Here is a 17,136-nt window from a genome sequence, read left to right on the forward strand (position 1 = left end):
GAAACGTCCTCACGTTAATGTACCATAAAAATAATTTTGATTGGTTCCATCACTTCGAACTGGAGTGCCTTTTAAATATACCTCACACATCGCAAACGATAATACCAGCAAATACTCGCTTCAAAAAAATGCCATTCGAAAGGCCATTTCCATTGTATGTACTCGTACTTCCATACATCGTGCTCATCCCAACCCTGTTGGTGATACGTGGCCGTTTAAGTTATGCATTTCTGCAGTGTCTTGCCAGTTTCTTCATGTAAATGAGATGTAGTAAATTAATCCCTTCTTTTTTCACGAAGACGGTTCCCCCCAGGCCTCCTGACCTTGACACTCTCATTTCGGGTTGCATTTATGTGCTTCCTTGGATGATGGTTTTCATTTTTCGTGTGTCTTATTCGTTCGATTCTCTCTGGATGTGTAAAGGGTATCCTTGAGTGCATCCGGTCATGGACATCTCAATCCTTGGACGGCCCACCTCTTGTGGGCCAGCTCATGTTGATGTGTGGCGATCCGGGCAACATCCTGGTCAATCGGGTGCATTCTTCCAAGGTCAGAGCCTCGAATTGGGAGCCAGATCCAAACAATAAATGCTGTCTGTATTAAAGCAATCTGAAGTCTGAACCGCTCTCAGCGGAAAGTCGTACTTTTATGAGAGAACGAGATCTCAAATCAATACCTTGTTTCTTACGGACAGTCTCAACGGTGAGTGAATGAACCAATCAATTTTGACATACCTAGAATTCTAAAGCCAGTTTGGCCGTGGGAAGAAACATTACACGATGGCTTCCTAGAGTTATTGTGAGATAATTCACAAATTGAAAAACAAAGGTTGAATGATTTCAACAATTACGAGAAGATCACAATTTTAAGTTTTAATCTCATCTTTAATCAAATAGCATATTATTTTCATTTTTCATCAGTTTTACATCTTCTAACTTCACTTATTAATTATGCTGGTGTTAAAAATTAATTTCATTGAAATCAGATTGCCCAGACATAAATCGGTGTTAAGCCTTCATGCTGAAAACGTATGTGTTGACTAGATAGGAATTCAGTATCTTGATATTGTGACCATCCCACCAATCCATGTGGCCGCCAAAAAGCACATTAAAAATAAATGAAGAAAGTTTGCTCTTCTTATTGCCAGTTGAAATTATTCCTCTGATAATATCGATTGAAGATGAAGTGGATTAAAAATTCTTTTCTTTAACGTAAATTAGAGCCATACCATTCATCACCAATGGAGCACTTTTGTTTGTGTAACGCATCTTCTGGCTGGCTTTTCCTCATGTTATTTGCTAACCAGTCAGCAGGACTGCAATGCCATATTTGTACTCTCCAATGTATCGTATGTTAGTCATAGATGCTTCCTTTCGGCTTATTGAGACACCCCAGATCTCGATCTGATCCAATGTGTGTTCCTCGGTCTTCACGATAAGACGGACTTGGCCCACTTCGCCAAGGAGAAGGTGCACTGCACTCCTCGGAGCGTCCTCGGCATGCATGGAAATACGTACGTACTACATAGCATGATGCACCGTGAGTATAATATGTTTAGTGGCACAAGCAGAGAGCTACTAGTAAGTGAACAATAACCAACCATCAGGAACCCAGCCTAATTAACCAGGGCATTCCATGTCTGGGGCATACTGGCCAACAACAGAAATGGATCCAAGGCCTAGCTTGAGGTCACAAGGCATTGAGGTGGAGCGACAGCGAAAGATCCGAATCTCACTAAACTGCAATGCACAGGAAGTTCATTCTCAATTTCCACCAGATTAAGGTTCCACTGCAAACAAACAAAACATCGAGTTTACCCCAAGCTCTTGTAACTCTCCACTAGTACCTTCCTAACTTCCTAACGGTACGTAGCTTATGCTTTTTGTGCGATAGCCAAGAAGCACGATTTTGATTTTCTTACCAAGACCATGACACTGATGACAGGTACGTTTTCCTAGGTTCGACATGAACGATACGATCTGGCTTGGCGTTTTTCTTCATTTTGGTGGTGTGTGTCGAAACATTGGGTTTATGAAGCAACATCATGAGAGCCTTTGGTCATCATTGTTTTCGTAAAAGTGATCAGCCTCTTCCATATTATCCTTGTCATTACTTTCGTGAAGATACTTCAGAAACAAAAACAGAATAGGAACACTTGAGGTGGCAACATATGAATTTCTAATGCTTGATCACAAACCATGCCACCCCAATCCTATTAATGCCCATCATTCACTTTACTTAAAGTGCAACAGCGAATTAATTGTTCCCTTTTCTCGTTCCTTTCACCATATGAGGCAGGCAAACGTGAATGCATTGTTGCGAATTGTCCCATTGTCTTTCCATGTGGAGAACACGAACATGCAGAAAGAAATGGCTCTCAAAGATCGAAAAGAAATGGCCCTCGTGACTATTACTTGTAGTGAGTACATGACTTTCATAGGGGATTAAATAATGTAACGGGGTTCGCTCAGCTTGGATCAGCTGTCCATCTTGTTAGGCCAGAAACATGATCCTTAGGGTCCGTGGATAATCCAAGGTTATCTGCCTGATTCGGCTCTCTAAAATCCTGGGCCAAATGCCAAAGGTGCATGCTCAGCGAGCGAGCGAGCGAGAGAGTTAATCATGGGTTGCCGGACTTCCAAGCTTCGAGATAGTTGATAGTTTTTTGAGATCCTCGAAACGAAAATCATGAGTTAGAGGGCGGCCTGACGGAGGCCTTTTTACGAAGGGCCATCATAATAATCAACGTTGTTCATGTTCTAGTAAATAGGAGCTCTCCAAAGGTTTTTTTTTGAGGCTCATGTGGATAGAGCATGAATGCAACAACAACAACAACAAGAACAACAAAAAACCTATCAGACCTCGGACGTACCCACATACATACACGCACCCAGAGACACAAACATGTCTACACATGAGATTCTTGTTGTGTGTTGACTGGAACGAAATGAAAGTTTTCGGTATTGAAAAGAAGCCTTTAGACAAGTTTTGGAGGGGTTCTGGCGAAACTTGCTCTAAACGCATGTAATTGAGATTGATTGGCGAGGATTTGTTTTCTTTTCTTTTCGGGCTGAGGGTTGTCGAAACTTTGGCTCCACCCCTTACTGACGACTAATGAAAAGGTTGGAGACACAAATCACTCATCATTGACCTCTAGACTTGCCCAAGGTTTGATTGTCCTGCTTACCTTTACAAATGGCCAAGATCAGCCCGATGAACGAGAGTCGCCAAAACATGTCTGATTTTGAGACTGACCAATTCAAGGATTCTGCCGAGCTCAAACAGTCATGACCCGTTTAGCAACAACCTGGAAAATGAATACAAAATGACGATGGGTTAGGTGCTGGCCGACTCATCTAAGAGACCTCGCATTCACTGGATGTTCGTTTTTTGTGGCAGAGAACATACGACAATTGAGTGCATCACGGAAATGCTGCTGAAAATGAGACTTGTCTACCAAAGATTTTCGTCAGGGACTGTCATTGAGGGTGAATAGCTCTTTCGTTTTGGTTCTTAACCAATGCCAAGGCTCTTCGGTTCCGTTCAATGAAGAAGAGAAGCTTCCCGCAGAGGTTTTCAACCACGCTGAACAAGTCTTTTGACAAGGTTTCGTGAATGCCTCTTCGGAAAGGTCTCGCTACCCGAATTTGTATTCTCAACAACCTAGTCAATAAGAGATCGAAAGCAGTCGCTCGTTGTTGTCAATGCTCCTCGAGAAACAACCGATATTCCGGTCTATTTTCCGGTGGTGTAGCAACCACGCTCGTGTGATTTTTGGTTTCTTCGATCTTACTGGTAAGAACTACCGACTTCGGACATGAAGTGTTTCATGTAGGCAATTTGTCAACCGTTTCCAGACTAATTTTCCCGCTCCGAACGCGATGTCCTTGAGTCGTGAGTTAGAGCTAAACCTGGGTGCAATCAGCTATAGTGGGAGTTTTGAGTAAAGACAAAAGACTTCTCCGCAGCTCATTCCTTCGGGTTTCCATGGCATTCATTATTCTAAAGGGTCTCCATTTCAAGACAGATCCAAAAGAGGACGTGCAAAATAGCCATTAAGGATGCGGAAGCTGATATGATTTGACACCCAAGTTAGTAAAAAGGCCATCTTTGAGGCGAACAATCAAAGTAAGTTAGTTGTTGCTCACTTCTCCCTGGAATTCAGTGACTTCATCGCATTGCTAAGCAAGATCATTGGAACATTTTGCCGATCTGTGACGCCTTAATTCTTCTTTCGTGTCTCATAGATGAGTAGGGCACACAATTGAGGGTTCGTACTTTTCTTGCTGCTTGAATGAGGTCATACAACCATTCTAATGTGTTGAGAGGGAGGACAAAACCAGATGTTTCGGCCCTTTTCACATCTTGCGTGAGTGTCCCAAGGGTTTGGTTTTGTCATCTTACTCCTCTCTCTCTCTTTTTCTTACTCTCTTTCTCTCTCCCATCTCTTTCTTGCCAGGCTCGGCACTCCGATCTCCTCCCCCAAATAGCCGTTTATCCCGTTCTTTCAACAGGACTTGCGTGGTTGTCTTTATGTGCCTTGAGGTTATTTACATCCTTCCTTCGTCCCCTTCTTCACTTTTGCCGCTTCTTGTACTCTAATGTGACCATGGGACGGCTAGTCAAAGAACAGGACTTCTATCTCCAGGACCCATTACTTGTCTGTTGCAATCTTCCCCGAGGACTTGGGAACCATTTCCTCAACTGTTCAAGTTTTTTGAAGAGGTCCCTGTTACAAACGTACTCACCGGGGAGAATAAAGAAGTCAAGTCGCTTCCGGTTCCTGTTATTTCCACCACCTTGGTGTTGTATCACACCACTCGTTATCAGTATATCTTATTTTGGAACACTCACACTGGAGAATATCAATGGGGAAATGGATCACTTGTCACTCGGTAGCATCCAAAACAGTTTGTTTATGAGTAGGTTAGCAGCATTGCTAATAATAATCCACTAAAAGAAGCGGGAGAACGAGGCTGCTGACACCGCCGAAACGAAGGAAATTCATCGGTGCCTTGACTTTGCTTTCAAGGATTGATTGACGGCACGCACGCTGTATGGAACATCGTGGAACAAGTGGATCAGAAGTGCTTGTTGCTGGGGCTCACTCACATTCGAAGGATTCTGGGCAGACTCTGAAAGGAAAACGGCACACTTTGCTTCATTTTTCCAATCGATCGTAACCAGGCTTGAAGAACCGACCTAAAGCCTCTGCATATTTGATCGCATCATCAATCGTGTCTTCAAAATTCTGCCTTCAAAGATCAACTCAAAACTAGACATATGTACGCACGAGGAACTCTCGTATCTCCTTCACTCCCAGGAGTATGTACTTACTTTGTACAATATACTTTCAGTAACCTCTTTCTCACTTGAACACTCGGAGATTGAGAGAGAAAGAGACAATTAGTTCCAGCCGATGTCTCACTTATTTGCTCGTTATGAAGGCCTTTCATGTAGCTCGTCGGTCATGGGAAAGCTCATAAATCTCAAGCCACTTGCTCAGTGACAATAAATCCTCATCAAGAGCCGATAAAATAATTATAAGCTCGTTGTTCCACCTTCCTCTCTCTGCAATCATCCGTTTAGGAAAAAAAGCCTCGCAATAACGTTTCAAGGAGCTTGTGTCACCTGACATGGTGGGAAATTTCTGCCCATCAACGACTCACGACCAAACGCTACGAAGGGAAATAATCATTCACGGACCACCAACCTTACTTTCAAGAGGTCTAGTGCCTGGGACATGTAAGCTGTGCTATGCTCCCAGATCCCTGTTCTTCTTTCTAATCCTCTGATCTTGGGCCAGAAACCACTTATCGAGTACATAACCACACTACGTATAAACAATACAGTAGACAAATCCATCTCATTGGACCACACCCCCCCTTCTAAGGCTTTTACCTCTTGGACATAAAACGGCAGTATTATCTTTAACCTGGGCATTGAAAAGGCAAAAAGTTTTTATGCTTTTTTGACATTTCAAATTGCTCGCTGGGGTCGACTCTTTACTTTCTATTGAGATGTTACTGGGAGAAAAGCGAGCCATCCATCGTTAACGACCCGATGTCATGTCAAATAACTGAGGTCTGGGCTAAGCTAAGCGGGACTCGGAAAACAGACCTTTCATGACCTCAGGTCTCATGCTCACTCGCTTGAAGGTCTGTGAACCACCAGTCGGAACTAGCAAATCTTACCCGAGATCCAGGACATTCCGCAAATGAATTTAATAGTGGGCACTTAACAACGGATGGGTGGTCTGGTCACTAATCAAATGCATTCTTGTTGCCACTGGGACTGCTTCCACTCAAATGAAGGTCGTCGTCGCCTTCCATGGAGACTAGAGGCCGTCAACAGGGCTTCTCTCGCGCACTCACTCACTCACTCACTCTCTTTCTTTCCTTCTTCCCTCTTTCCTTCCTTCCTTTCTCCCTCTCTTTTCTGCTTTGGTTCGCATTGACTCTGGATCCAATGTGGAACAACAGCTTGGAACGCAGTAGAACTCGGTCTCGAGTACCGACTAACAGGGATTGGAGAACGATAGCAGGAATGTTTGCCCAACGTGTTCTCCCAACGGTGTTTCGTGCCACTGAGAGCGCATTGCGCCTGGCTCAAACCTGGAACCAGCGCGGTCCTCACCTCATACGATTACAGTACGTATTCCCAGTGTTTTCATCGCAACTCCAAGTCCCAGGGGCGAATTTGAGAATTTTAAGACCGTTTGACAATTCTTCGAAAGCAGATTCAGATTTTGAACGTGTGCTGGCATGTATTGGCCTTGGAACTCGGGGTACATTTTTAGGGCCAATGGTATCATTGTCGATGATTCCAGAGAAGGATCCACTAACTCTTGTGTCATACTAGTACCTACAGTGGATTCAGAATAAAATCTTATTACTCTAGGTGAAGGCATGATTCTAAAACAATGTAAACATTTAGCTCTCGTCATGTATCACCGGTCAAAAATGATCATATGCATGGTGCACCATTGAACAATATCATCAGGAACTACAATCAGGCACCTTCTCCATTCAATTGTCATAAAATGTCCTTTAAGTCGTGCTCAAAGGTGGTAAAAGACAGTTTTAGGGTCCTGCATATGCAAGAGCCTGAATACAAAGTAGGGTTCCAAGAAGAATCACGTTTTCAGGTTCCAAATCGAACTAGCATCTGAAAACATGAACCTTGGGAACCGATTCAACGCTCGTCTGTTTAAAATACAAATATACTAGAGTACGATAACGATATTTTTTTTGAAACATATAACGTGTTCCTTCCATTGGACAAAATTGTAACACAATTTTTTTTTGTCCCACAAATCACATTGTTTTGCTTTATTACTCACAGACAGGGGCCAAATATATAATTAAAGGCACTCCAAATATTTTTCACTATATGTGTGTCACAAGGGAATTCTCTCCTTAACAATGTGTTGCATTAATGCTTTTGCTTCCTCGTCGATAATAGAATAGTCAAGCTCGTTCCATGGCTATTTAATTACGGCTTGGAACCACGACCTTTCATCAAAGAAATACAAATGTTTTGACGGCCTTTTCCCGGAGGTTCCACATCGTCACTACCCAAGGGATTGGCGACCATTTCGACTGCAGTCGAGGTAATCTCAGAATCTCAGCAAGGTGGCCGACCTAGATCCGAGGAATTATATGACTCGTCACACTTTTTGTCCATAATAACTGAGTGGAAGCCAGTCACTGTCGCATAATAGAAGGCAGTATATAGGTGGAAGGCAGCGGGTAATGAGCAGGCCATGTTAAAGCGTCCGACCAATTGTGAGTGAACCTACGAACCTAGACTTGGAGGGTGGATGGGTTGGTTGGTTGGTCGGTTGGTTGGTTGTGCAGTATATGAAAGTCATTATGAAACATTGCGTCTTCCGAGCTCGAGTTTCGGTGCCACGGTTCATGTTAATTTGGAATGGATGGATGGATGGAAGGAGGGGACGTTAACAACTCACTGACCTGGCTTGCATTAGGACATCTTCAAATGGTCTCACTTACTGTGTTTCTTGCGATCAAAAGAAAACATGTGAGCAAAGGAAAAGCTGCTCCGAACTTCGTGTGTTTAGTAAAGGTGGGACGGATTATATTTCGTGAGGACATAACAAGTCTATGATGAATTATCATATTGGCTTTAATGAGCATGAAATGCTTCAGTGTGATACTGACAAAAGAGGTTAACAACATAAAGAGAGCAGCGGAAGGTTAGTATTGGATTAATCATGGCAAGAGGGTGGCGATGGGGAGCGATGGTAGGGAGTCCGGGGTCGTAGGGGGTCGGTGATAGGGGGTAGAGGTCTTAGGTAGGAATGGGAGGGAGTCCGGGGTCGTAGGGGGTCGGTGATAGGGGGTAGAGGTCTTAGGTAGGAATGGGAATCCAAATCAACGCTTGTTGCTCTTAATGTCCTTGCATTTGGGGATGTGTCGATCCGCAGCAGCTTCATTGAACTTTCGGCCGCAGTGAGGGCACTGAATGTAGTCTGATGTGTCCATGGGAGGCGGGGGGGGCAGATCTGAGATCTTTCCACCTGCGGCCACATACCGTTGAGCCTCTTTGGCAGCTCGGAGGGCGTTGATGAACTCTTCACGCTTCTTCCGCCAATCGGCCTTCTTAACGGGCTGGAAGAGGAAACGGGGAATTATTTTATGAGAATCACCCAATCTTTTTGTGAACAATGAATATCCGCATTAGAAAGCTACTCGTGATTTTTGATGTTTTGGCGGGGATGGAGGTGCATGAGCATGGGACGGCCAGAAAATATTGTCCGTTGATGTGAAACCTCTGGAACGTAAAATGAATTACTCCTGAATGAGATGGAGTCGCGTGTTCCATCTGGACTGTTCCCAGGCCTTAGACCTACTGGATCGATTCCAGCGAAGGTAGAGCAAGTTCCCTTGCATACATTTCAATATTGTCACACAAGGCCGGGGAGATTGAGAGTGACGACCAACAGCAGTCTCGAGCTTTTACGCTTCATTAATCAACTTCCCTTCGACGTCTACTTCAGAGGTATTTTTCCCAGAACTTGTTCCACGTCCCTTCAAAAATCTAGAAAAAATGAAAGGATCCAGTTCGCTCTTTCGCCCCCCAAGCGAGGGCAATAATTTCCCATCTCTCAGTCTTGGACCCTCCTCGTGTTCCCAATTTCAACCAGTTCAGCCAATACATCTCCTCGGATCGGTCGTGTCAATCAGGGAGATTTATTCATTGTCAAAAGGATCATTACTAGTGCTTGCTCTCTTTGAACGTCCCAGTCTCGCCACAGCCATTACGCCAATACTTGAACCCACAAAGGCGTAGTAGCACTCGATTTCATGGGGGAAGATAAAGCAAGGGGAAGGAAGGCAGGATGAGGCACAGTACTGTACATACGGTACATACACGTATGTACAGTGAACTGAGTCTAGTAGTCGCTCATGGGGTTTGGGGGGTTGGAAAACCCCTCTCGCATCCACTCAGGCGCTAGACCCCAAATGGAAACCCACAATGGCGGGTAATGGAACATGCTTTATCAGACAAGAACAGGAATTCTTCTTCTAAATATATACCACCTTAGCTCAACTCTTGTGGAACTACTTTCGGTTTCGTTGTCCATTAGCTTTGAACTCTCAATTTCTTCCGTGTCTCTGCAGTTGACGTCGAGCGATAAACCTTCCCAAAGGCCTCTCGTTCCACCGAATCAGTTGCTGCTTGAATGGTGGCCTTCCTTGATTAATTAGCAGAAATGTGACAATTCCAAAGGAACCAAAATACGCCGCATCTCTAGGCTTTGGAGTATGGCCAAATTAATTCAAACCCTCTCACAAGTGAAAATCTGAAGAGCTTTCTTAACAACACGAAACGCTTGAAACACTCGAAACCCATCTCTATTCTGATTTATCTCGGGTCAATGGCAATTTGACAATTCTTAGTATCCCATGTCCAGCTAAGCATTGCTAAAAGTCGAACGTCATTCATGCTCCGTTAGAAGACGCTACTTTGGATCCAGCTTCGACTACTCGTATCTCTCTCTTTTTTTCCCCCGAAAACCAGTTGAAGGACTGTATCGTGTGATCGATATTTGGGATGGCATTCCTCATCCATCTGAGTACCAATGTTCTTCGAGCACACGTAGGTCGATTGTATGCATTCACGCTGTGGAAGTTATTGAGAGGATCGATGATGCTGCGTGCGACCTTGATGAGGGAACGAGGTCACGTATGGATTTTCGTCGGGATTATCCTTGCTTCCATTCTGCCTCAAGGTGATACGTGTATTTCAAGCAGCTGAGCGGTATTAGACGCCATCATCCCAAAAGGTTCCAGAAGTGTTACGTATACTGTACCACGGACTTCTAGAGATATGGATTGCAAACGGAAGCAAAAATATCCTATCTCCTAAACCGCTCAGCTTATTCCAAATAAGCACTTGATACGACCACAAGATCTTGTTGAATAGATGATCTCAGCCAAGTTTGAGCCCAAACCTATGCTTAGGGAACTCAGGAGACATTTTCAAAGTTATGTAGTAAACACTACATAAAATTTGAATTTTCGGCCTGCTCTTGGTCAGCCACATAAGCTTTTGACAACATAACTTTGAAACGATCGACATTGCATGTAAATGATATAAAATTGACCTACCGTTAATTGAAGAGATCTACTTTTCTTATTTTTTTACTTTAATTCGAAAAGTGGCTCAGAGTGGCTATGACCAAGAGCAGGCCGATTGGCCGGCAAGCTCGTTCGCAGTCCATATTTCTAGAAGTCCGTGACTGTACATAGTAGTGGGAGGTTTCTCGAAAAAGTGTACCTATGGTAATAAGAAGCAACTCTCATGTGGGTTTTCATTAAGTGGTCTTGACACTCCTAAAATGAATCCCGTTCTAATTGCATGCTACTTGTACTACATTCGGGAAGTGGATAAGATGTTACAGTAATAATGTAATATAGCTACTCTCATTCGTAGTTGTTGTACATAGAACATGGACATGCTTTCTTTGGTGCCAACAGAAGGTATCTTGAAAAACACGTCACTTTCTTTCAGACAATAGGAAGGAAAATGTCATCTTGCGTTTGTTTCACTCCGAACTTCACTCATAAAAAGAGCTCAAGACAAATCTACAACAATGGAACGAACACAGCCACTTTCCTCATCTTTATCCAATGCAGTAAAGAAACTTGTCTTGGTCCAGAAATCTGGAACCAATCGGCATAAAAGCTTGATAGTTTACTGCTGATGACATTCTGAAACTATTTTCGTTTGATCTTGCTGCATCATGAAGTCCACTTCAAATGTGCGTTAAAGTCAGAAAACTGATCATTTTAGGAACAATTCAACCTTCTAGTCAAAAGATTTTCTTCTTGTCAAAACTTGACACCAAAGAAAAGTGGTAATTCCACGTTGCTACATCACATATTTAGAAAGAACCTGCCTCACATTTAAGCCAACATCATTTTGAGATTTTCCCAGGAATGTAGCTCCGGGTATAAGACAAGTTCCTCGACAACGGAGGCGCATCTGTGGCTGTCTCAAATTTCAATATTGGAAAACCGGCCGAAAGTCGCGCGTCATCGTGAAGAGACTTGTTTTTGTCACTGTACTCTAGCAGGGAATCAGGTCAAATTCTTGGTTCATCTTGTCATATCCCAGTCGAAATACCTACATGTACTTTCTTTATGAATTCTTAAATGAAGCAGCTTAGTTCTGTTTTGATGATGCCAGCACCCCAACTAATGGTAACCAAAGTCCAACTGTAGTCCAAGTGTTGCCGTCTTTTCCATGACATGAATACGCGTGGAGCTCACTCGCATGGAAGGGTACACATAATAATAATACTCGCCAATCGTACTCGCATGTGGACGAATGGTTTAGAAGCCAATGGGCCGAAATCATCATCGATGGAATGGAATCGGTTCTTGGCTCGTGTTTCGTGCAGCAGGTTGGGCCGAACCTTCAAATCTTCCCTCTCTCTCTCACTATTCTGGCTCATTACGGGGTTGTGGTGTGAGTCTTGGCACTGATCAAGAAGGGGAAAACATGGCGGAAAACGACAAGCCGAACGACGAAAGTGCATCGCTGCCAGTCATTTCCGAATCGCTTCCTTCGCGTCCATTTATTTCTTATCTTCAAACATTAACCACCATCAGCGTTGCTCCTCGGGAGTGATCCAAGAAGACACAAATCCATTGGCCGGACTCGATCGTCAGATTGTGGAACAAATTGCACCAAATTTTCTCTTTCAAGCCTTACCAATGGAAAAGAAATTAAATGCACAAGAAAATTCACGTAAGAAAACTTCCCGAAAATGCATCCACGATTGGGTCAAAACAAAAAGGGTCCTCCCTTTTTTGGGCCGGGTACGCGAACTTTTGAGGATTGGTCCTAACTTCTGACTCTAGTTCACTCTTAAACGTCAGTTTAGAACTACTAGAACTACTGTACATCCCAGGCTCGCCCAACAAATATGAGATCTGTTGAGACCGTGGCGTATTGCTCAAATCCCGCAATTCGGTGAGTCGATAAATAAATGAGGCATTTTTGTCCGTACCAAGCAAGTGGTTCCAGATCTAACTATTAATGGCAAAACAAGCCAGACATAGAATCTATCGTCTTTGTTCAAATATCTGGTAGCATAAAGCAGCATTTACTTCGAGTAATCTCCAGGAAATGAGGAGATCTCTGAACTGGATTGAAATTTGCGAGGGATTGCAATTGTCGTTCCGTGGATCATGGAACATTGCCATCTTGGTCCATGACTGACTGAAGCTGGGATTGAAATACAATTTTTGCGCACCGCATTGCCCAACACGCATATCTACGCACACACACACACACACACACACACACACACACACACACACACTGTCTTTTCTCTTAATATTCAGAAGAAGGATCAGCTGCTGAAGCCTCTCGTTCCAATGGGCTCTTTCCAACAGGGAACCATTTCGGGGCAATGTGCTCAATTCAGCAGAAAAATGGCAATCTTCGCCGACCAACTCGGAGTCAGCGAGCGTTGGGAATGAATCCACTCAAGAACAATCTTATGCACAATAAGCTAGCTGAATACGGTATAGTACTGTACAGGGTACGTCCACCCGTTATTGTAAGTGCATGGAGCCAAAAGGAACAACTTCAGTGGAGACCTTTGGTGCGTCCAAATTCGCGTGGTGCAACCCGCTCTAAGTTTGAAAAGGGTGTGGAAATTGGAGAAATCGGAGAATGTGCCACTGTTTGACGAGAATTCCGCCTTAATGGTTAAGCGGAATGAGTGAATGAATATGTGGCAAAGCGGGGAGAAATGTTAATGCGGAGGGTGAGCACCCACCCGAGGGGTGAAATAAATTGAAATGAGAGACGTCTCCTGAAATTTTTGTGGTTGTTCGCGTTTAGAATGGCTCTTCTCCCCAACTTAATCCAGTCTGAGATAAAATTCACACTTCACAGATGGCTTTGGGTGATTATTTAGCAATGGCACACATACCTACATCTTTGGAGCAAGAATCCCCGGTTAGACCAATTGATCTACTAAAATTAGTATAACATTGTAAAGGGCCCACCTGAAAAGACTTGAATGAAAGCACTCCAAGTTTTGACAATCTTCACTGTACGTAGAGTGTTCACATGTTCTCATTTATCGTGTTTGAACCAAAAACTTTTGTTGTCCGTCCAAATAACCAATCTAAGCAGGGGCCGCGAATATTTGGCGTGCTCTCAATAGCGTCCAGAACGGACAGAGAGGATCACGCTCCAAAAATCAAATGAACGGGTGCTTCCACCACAACAACAACAACGACAAGAACATCAAGAACAACAACCACGCCACTAGGCCCACTTCCTCTTTCTTATTCCAATATTGGAAGTGCACGCAAGGTGCATCAGTAAAGTGTTCTTCAACTTTTGTGGCCCGTCTTTCTCAGCTTTTTCTACTTGACGAGTCCGACAAAGTGGAGGAGCAAAATCAGATCTTTCACGCCAACTGTGGCGATTGGCCCGGTTCCATTTCCTGCCTTGTCTCAAGACAGCGAACATGGCAGGCTTGTCCATTGTTTGGCATGCAAAGTGGTAAATCCCCCCCCAAAACACTTTCATCTTCCTCGTTCGCCACATTTGTATGTACGCGTACGTACGTACACTATACCTATGTACATATATACATATTTAGTCAGTATTGCAGTACAGGGTATGGAGTATGGACCCTGTACCCAAGTAGGCCAACTCAACTGTCTAGAACAACAAATGATGCATACTAATCAAAGCGGTTAGTGAGGAACGCCCTCGTTCCACCACTTGGAACAGACAAAAAGGGGGAGGAGGGTTGTTCCGGTTTTCCTTCTTCTAGCGATTAGGGGGACGAAAATAAACAGGGTGGCACATTGTGGTTTTTCCAATCCGACTTTGACTCCCCAGGACGGAGAAACGAAAGAGAAGGAACATCGTAGGAGGTACGCGCCGATTTACAGGACGGAGGAGTATCCCCATACACCAAGAGAGACGGAATCGGATGGGTAATCTTTGAGCTCTTTGTTTGACTAACTTTTCGTACTGGTTTTAAAAGTTGTCTGCACACGGGATTTCCCATTCCAAAGCGGAGCAAGAAACTTTCGAAAGCCATTATTTGATAACGCTCTTTTACACCATCGATGAAAGGATTTGAATCAATGCCGACAGAAGGACTCGGATACTTCATTAGCACAGACTCATATTATGTAGGAGTGCATTGAGTGCTGGAGAAGCTTTGAAGAACAACTAAAAGGCCAAGTGTGACTGGTAGTCTTTTTCAAGGCTAGAAAAGCCTTTAGGAGGGTTCTCGAAAGTTGGGACGATCCAGACAAGTCTTTGTATAGTTAGACTTAAACAAAGTGCGAACAATGGTAAAGAGATAAAACTTTTTTGCTCACAGAACTTGAATTTTAAGAAAATTCAATTACGGCCTGGATCAACACCAGATTTTCCTGGATCGAACAGGTTCCTTCCTCGCTTCCCAAGTTTAATCACTTCATCTCTTCATATGAAAACTCGTTCCATAATAAAGGTAACGTACTCTGCTCTTCATCCCTGCTCCATCTTTTGAATGCTGAACTTACTTCAAGGCACCATTCATTGGCTGTTCAAACGTTTAATTTACATGGTATGGACCAAGGCCCTTGGAACTGTTCCAAAAGTCAGTTGTAACCACCCTTCCCATGAATGTTTCTCATTCATGAGTCAGACCAGAAATGGCGAGGTTAGAATTGCAAAAGGCTTTGAAGACTTTCAAGAGCCAGAACTTGAACACAATGCAACGTGAGGATTTGGAACAGCATAAAAAACAATGGAAACAAATCACCGTGTGCCAGTAAAGTTTGTTTATCCTGAGTCAACTGCTGACGTTGGTCATAGATTTCATGTAAAACATCCCAGGCAATCCAAGCATTGGAGCATGAACCAAGACTTGAAGACTCCAAGACTCAATCGCATTAAGGCCTTCCCACAGAACTTTGTTCCTCTTCGAAAAGGACCCCGCTGAACAGAAAAGTAGAACAACGGAACAGGCCCCATGTTCGCGATGTCCTCCGCTTTCCATAATTACCCACAGATAAACCAAATGGCACCTTGGACCTGTTTTAATTGCCGACTTGGCCCAATTTTTGTGCGATTAACGACCTCTACCCAATGTGCTTAATCTCTCGGAAAGATCCCCTTTCCCAGAAGCTCAACCGTGTCTCTGAAACTTACGTCCACGGTGAACGGGTGCAACAACGGGTGCAACTCACTGAGAGGCAAAGAGAGAGAGAGAAAGAGAGAGAGAGAGCGAGGAGGCCATGAAAACATCAAGATCAGTGCTCTTCAATGCAATAGAGTTTGGCCTCTGACCGACCGCAAGAGAAAGCCAAGAGTTCAAAGTGGAACTTTGAAGTCACAAACAAATGTTTAAAAGGGAATAGACAGCTCAGCAAAGAAATCAAAATTGACTTTTGGGGTGCCACAACTTTTCTTCTTTTGCTCTTGGACTTACTTGGGTTTCCTGGGAGCTCACTTGAGGTTTCCCTCCTAACGCTTCAATTTCGTATCAGTGTTGACTGAGCTCGATTTTTGGACTTTGTACACGTAGAGAGTACTGCTCCTTGTACTTGATCTGTACTGCCGGCCTGTCTCCGAGGAAGTGGTCTTTTTGGGACTGACACCATTAATCATGGGATTGCCTTGATCTTTCACGTTTCATCTCTCCCACTTTTTTAACGGCTGTGACGCTTTCGACCGGACTATAAAATGCCTTGTGCACCCACCACGTGAGGCTCCAAGAGAATGGGGAAAGAATCTCCCCAAGAGAAAAACACTTTCCTTTTCGTAAGGCTTCGTCGAACTTCAAAGAAACACATTTGCGCTAACGAATCTTACGCTCCAATCAAATTAATTTCAGCTAAACCGAGGAGGCTCAATTAGGATTAGGAGATGTACTTATCATCACATCGAGAAAACCCGTATTGCCTTGTTGGTAAACGCGTGGAATGGTTCTCTAATAGATAGATTGGCTTCTTTTAGAAAGAAAATCGCACAAAACTTGCTCTTTCCAGACTTTGACCGAAAGTCACCATGGGTTTCATTTCAGAGGCCAATATCTGGTCATGCACCCGTTGTTTCATGTCTCATTCAACAGCTAGCATTTGAATTGCTCACCTTCTCCTGTTTCTTGGATTTGGATGCCCGCTTGACGTAGACCTCAGCTTCGGTGCCCGCCACGCGCTTCTTAGTGGAATCGAAGGTCTTTCGTTTCTTCTTGGATGTTTTGGTGCAGATCTCCTCATGCTTTGCAATCCTGTCATCGGCAAATGAGCGTCCACAATTGGAACATGGCACTAGATCATCACGGGTGTTGGAGGCAAACAAGGACTTCCTCTCCTTGGGTCCTGAAGGCGTCGTCGAGGATGCCGGGCCGGGAGTCGAACTGGAGATCGAAGGCTGAAACATCAATAAAAAGAGCACACAAGTAGTGAGTGGTCTTGGGTGCATTGAAGGTCAAGAAAACAACCAAAGGAACTCATGAGCCATTATGAGATGAAATATCATCCATTTCCCCATTAAACCAAGCAAACGACTTCGACATAATGGTCACCAATGGTAGTGGGCTAGTGGAAGCCACGAAGGGAGGAGGGAGGAGGG

The 17,136-nt window shown here is 43.9% G+C and overlaps 2 protein-coding genes across 5 annotated transcripts in view; both read right to left on the reverse strand.

Annotated features, from left to right (window-relative positions):
* LOC131890918 (cell adhesion molecule 2-like) overlaps positions 1-6,419 on the reverse strand; it is a 61,385-nt gene extending 54,966 nt beyond the window's left edge. Inside the window, exons 1-3 of the mRNA XM_059240373.1 lie at positions 6,195-6,419; positions 4,749-5,135; positions 3,188-3,307 (exon numbers count right to left, since the gene is read on the reverse strand). Of these exons, the coding sequence (XP_059096356.1) occupies positions 3,188-3,236 (49 nt within the window). The 5' untranslated portion in view covers positions 3,237-3,307; positions 4,749-5,135; positions 6,195-6,419. The remainder of the gene's footprint in view (positions 1-3,187; positions 3,308-4,748; positions 5,136-6,194) is intronic.
* An 897-nt stretch (positions 6,420-7,316) lies between these two features.
* Positions 7,317-17,136, reverse strand: part of LOC131890915 (ensconsin-like) — a 45,550-nt gene continuing 35,730 nt past the window's right edge. For 3 of the 4 annotated variants that reach the window (XM_059240364.1, XM_059240366.1, XM_059240367.1), the window contains 2 exons: positions 16,654-16,935; positions 8,319-8,633 (listed from right to left, as the gene is read on the reverse strand). In XM_059240364.1, the coding sequence (XP_059096347.1) occupies positions 8,397-8,633; positions 16,654-16,935 (519 nt within the window). In that variant the 3' untranslated portion in view covers positions 8,319-8,396. The other variant, XM_059240363.1, reaches the window with a different exon arrangement.

This window comes from Tigriopus californicus, chromosome 11 (genome assembly GCF_007210705.1).
Source record: "Tigriopus californicus strain San Diego chromosome 11, Tcal_SD_v2.1, whole genome shotgun sequence".
Classification (NCBI taxonomy): Eukaryota; Metazoa; Arthropoda; class Copepoda; order Harpacticoida; family Harpacticidae; genus Tigriopus; species Tigriopus californicus.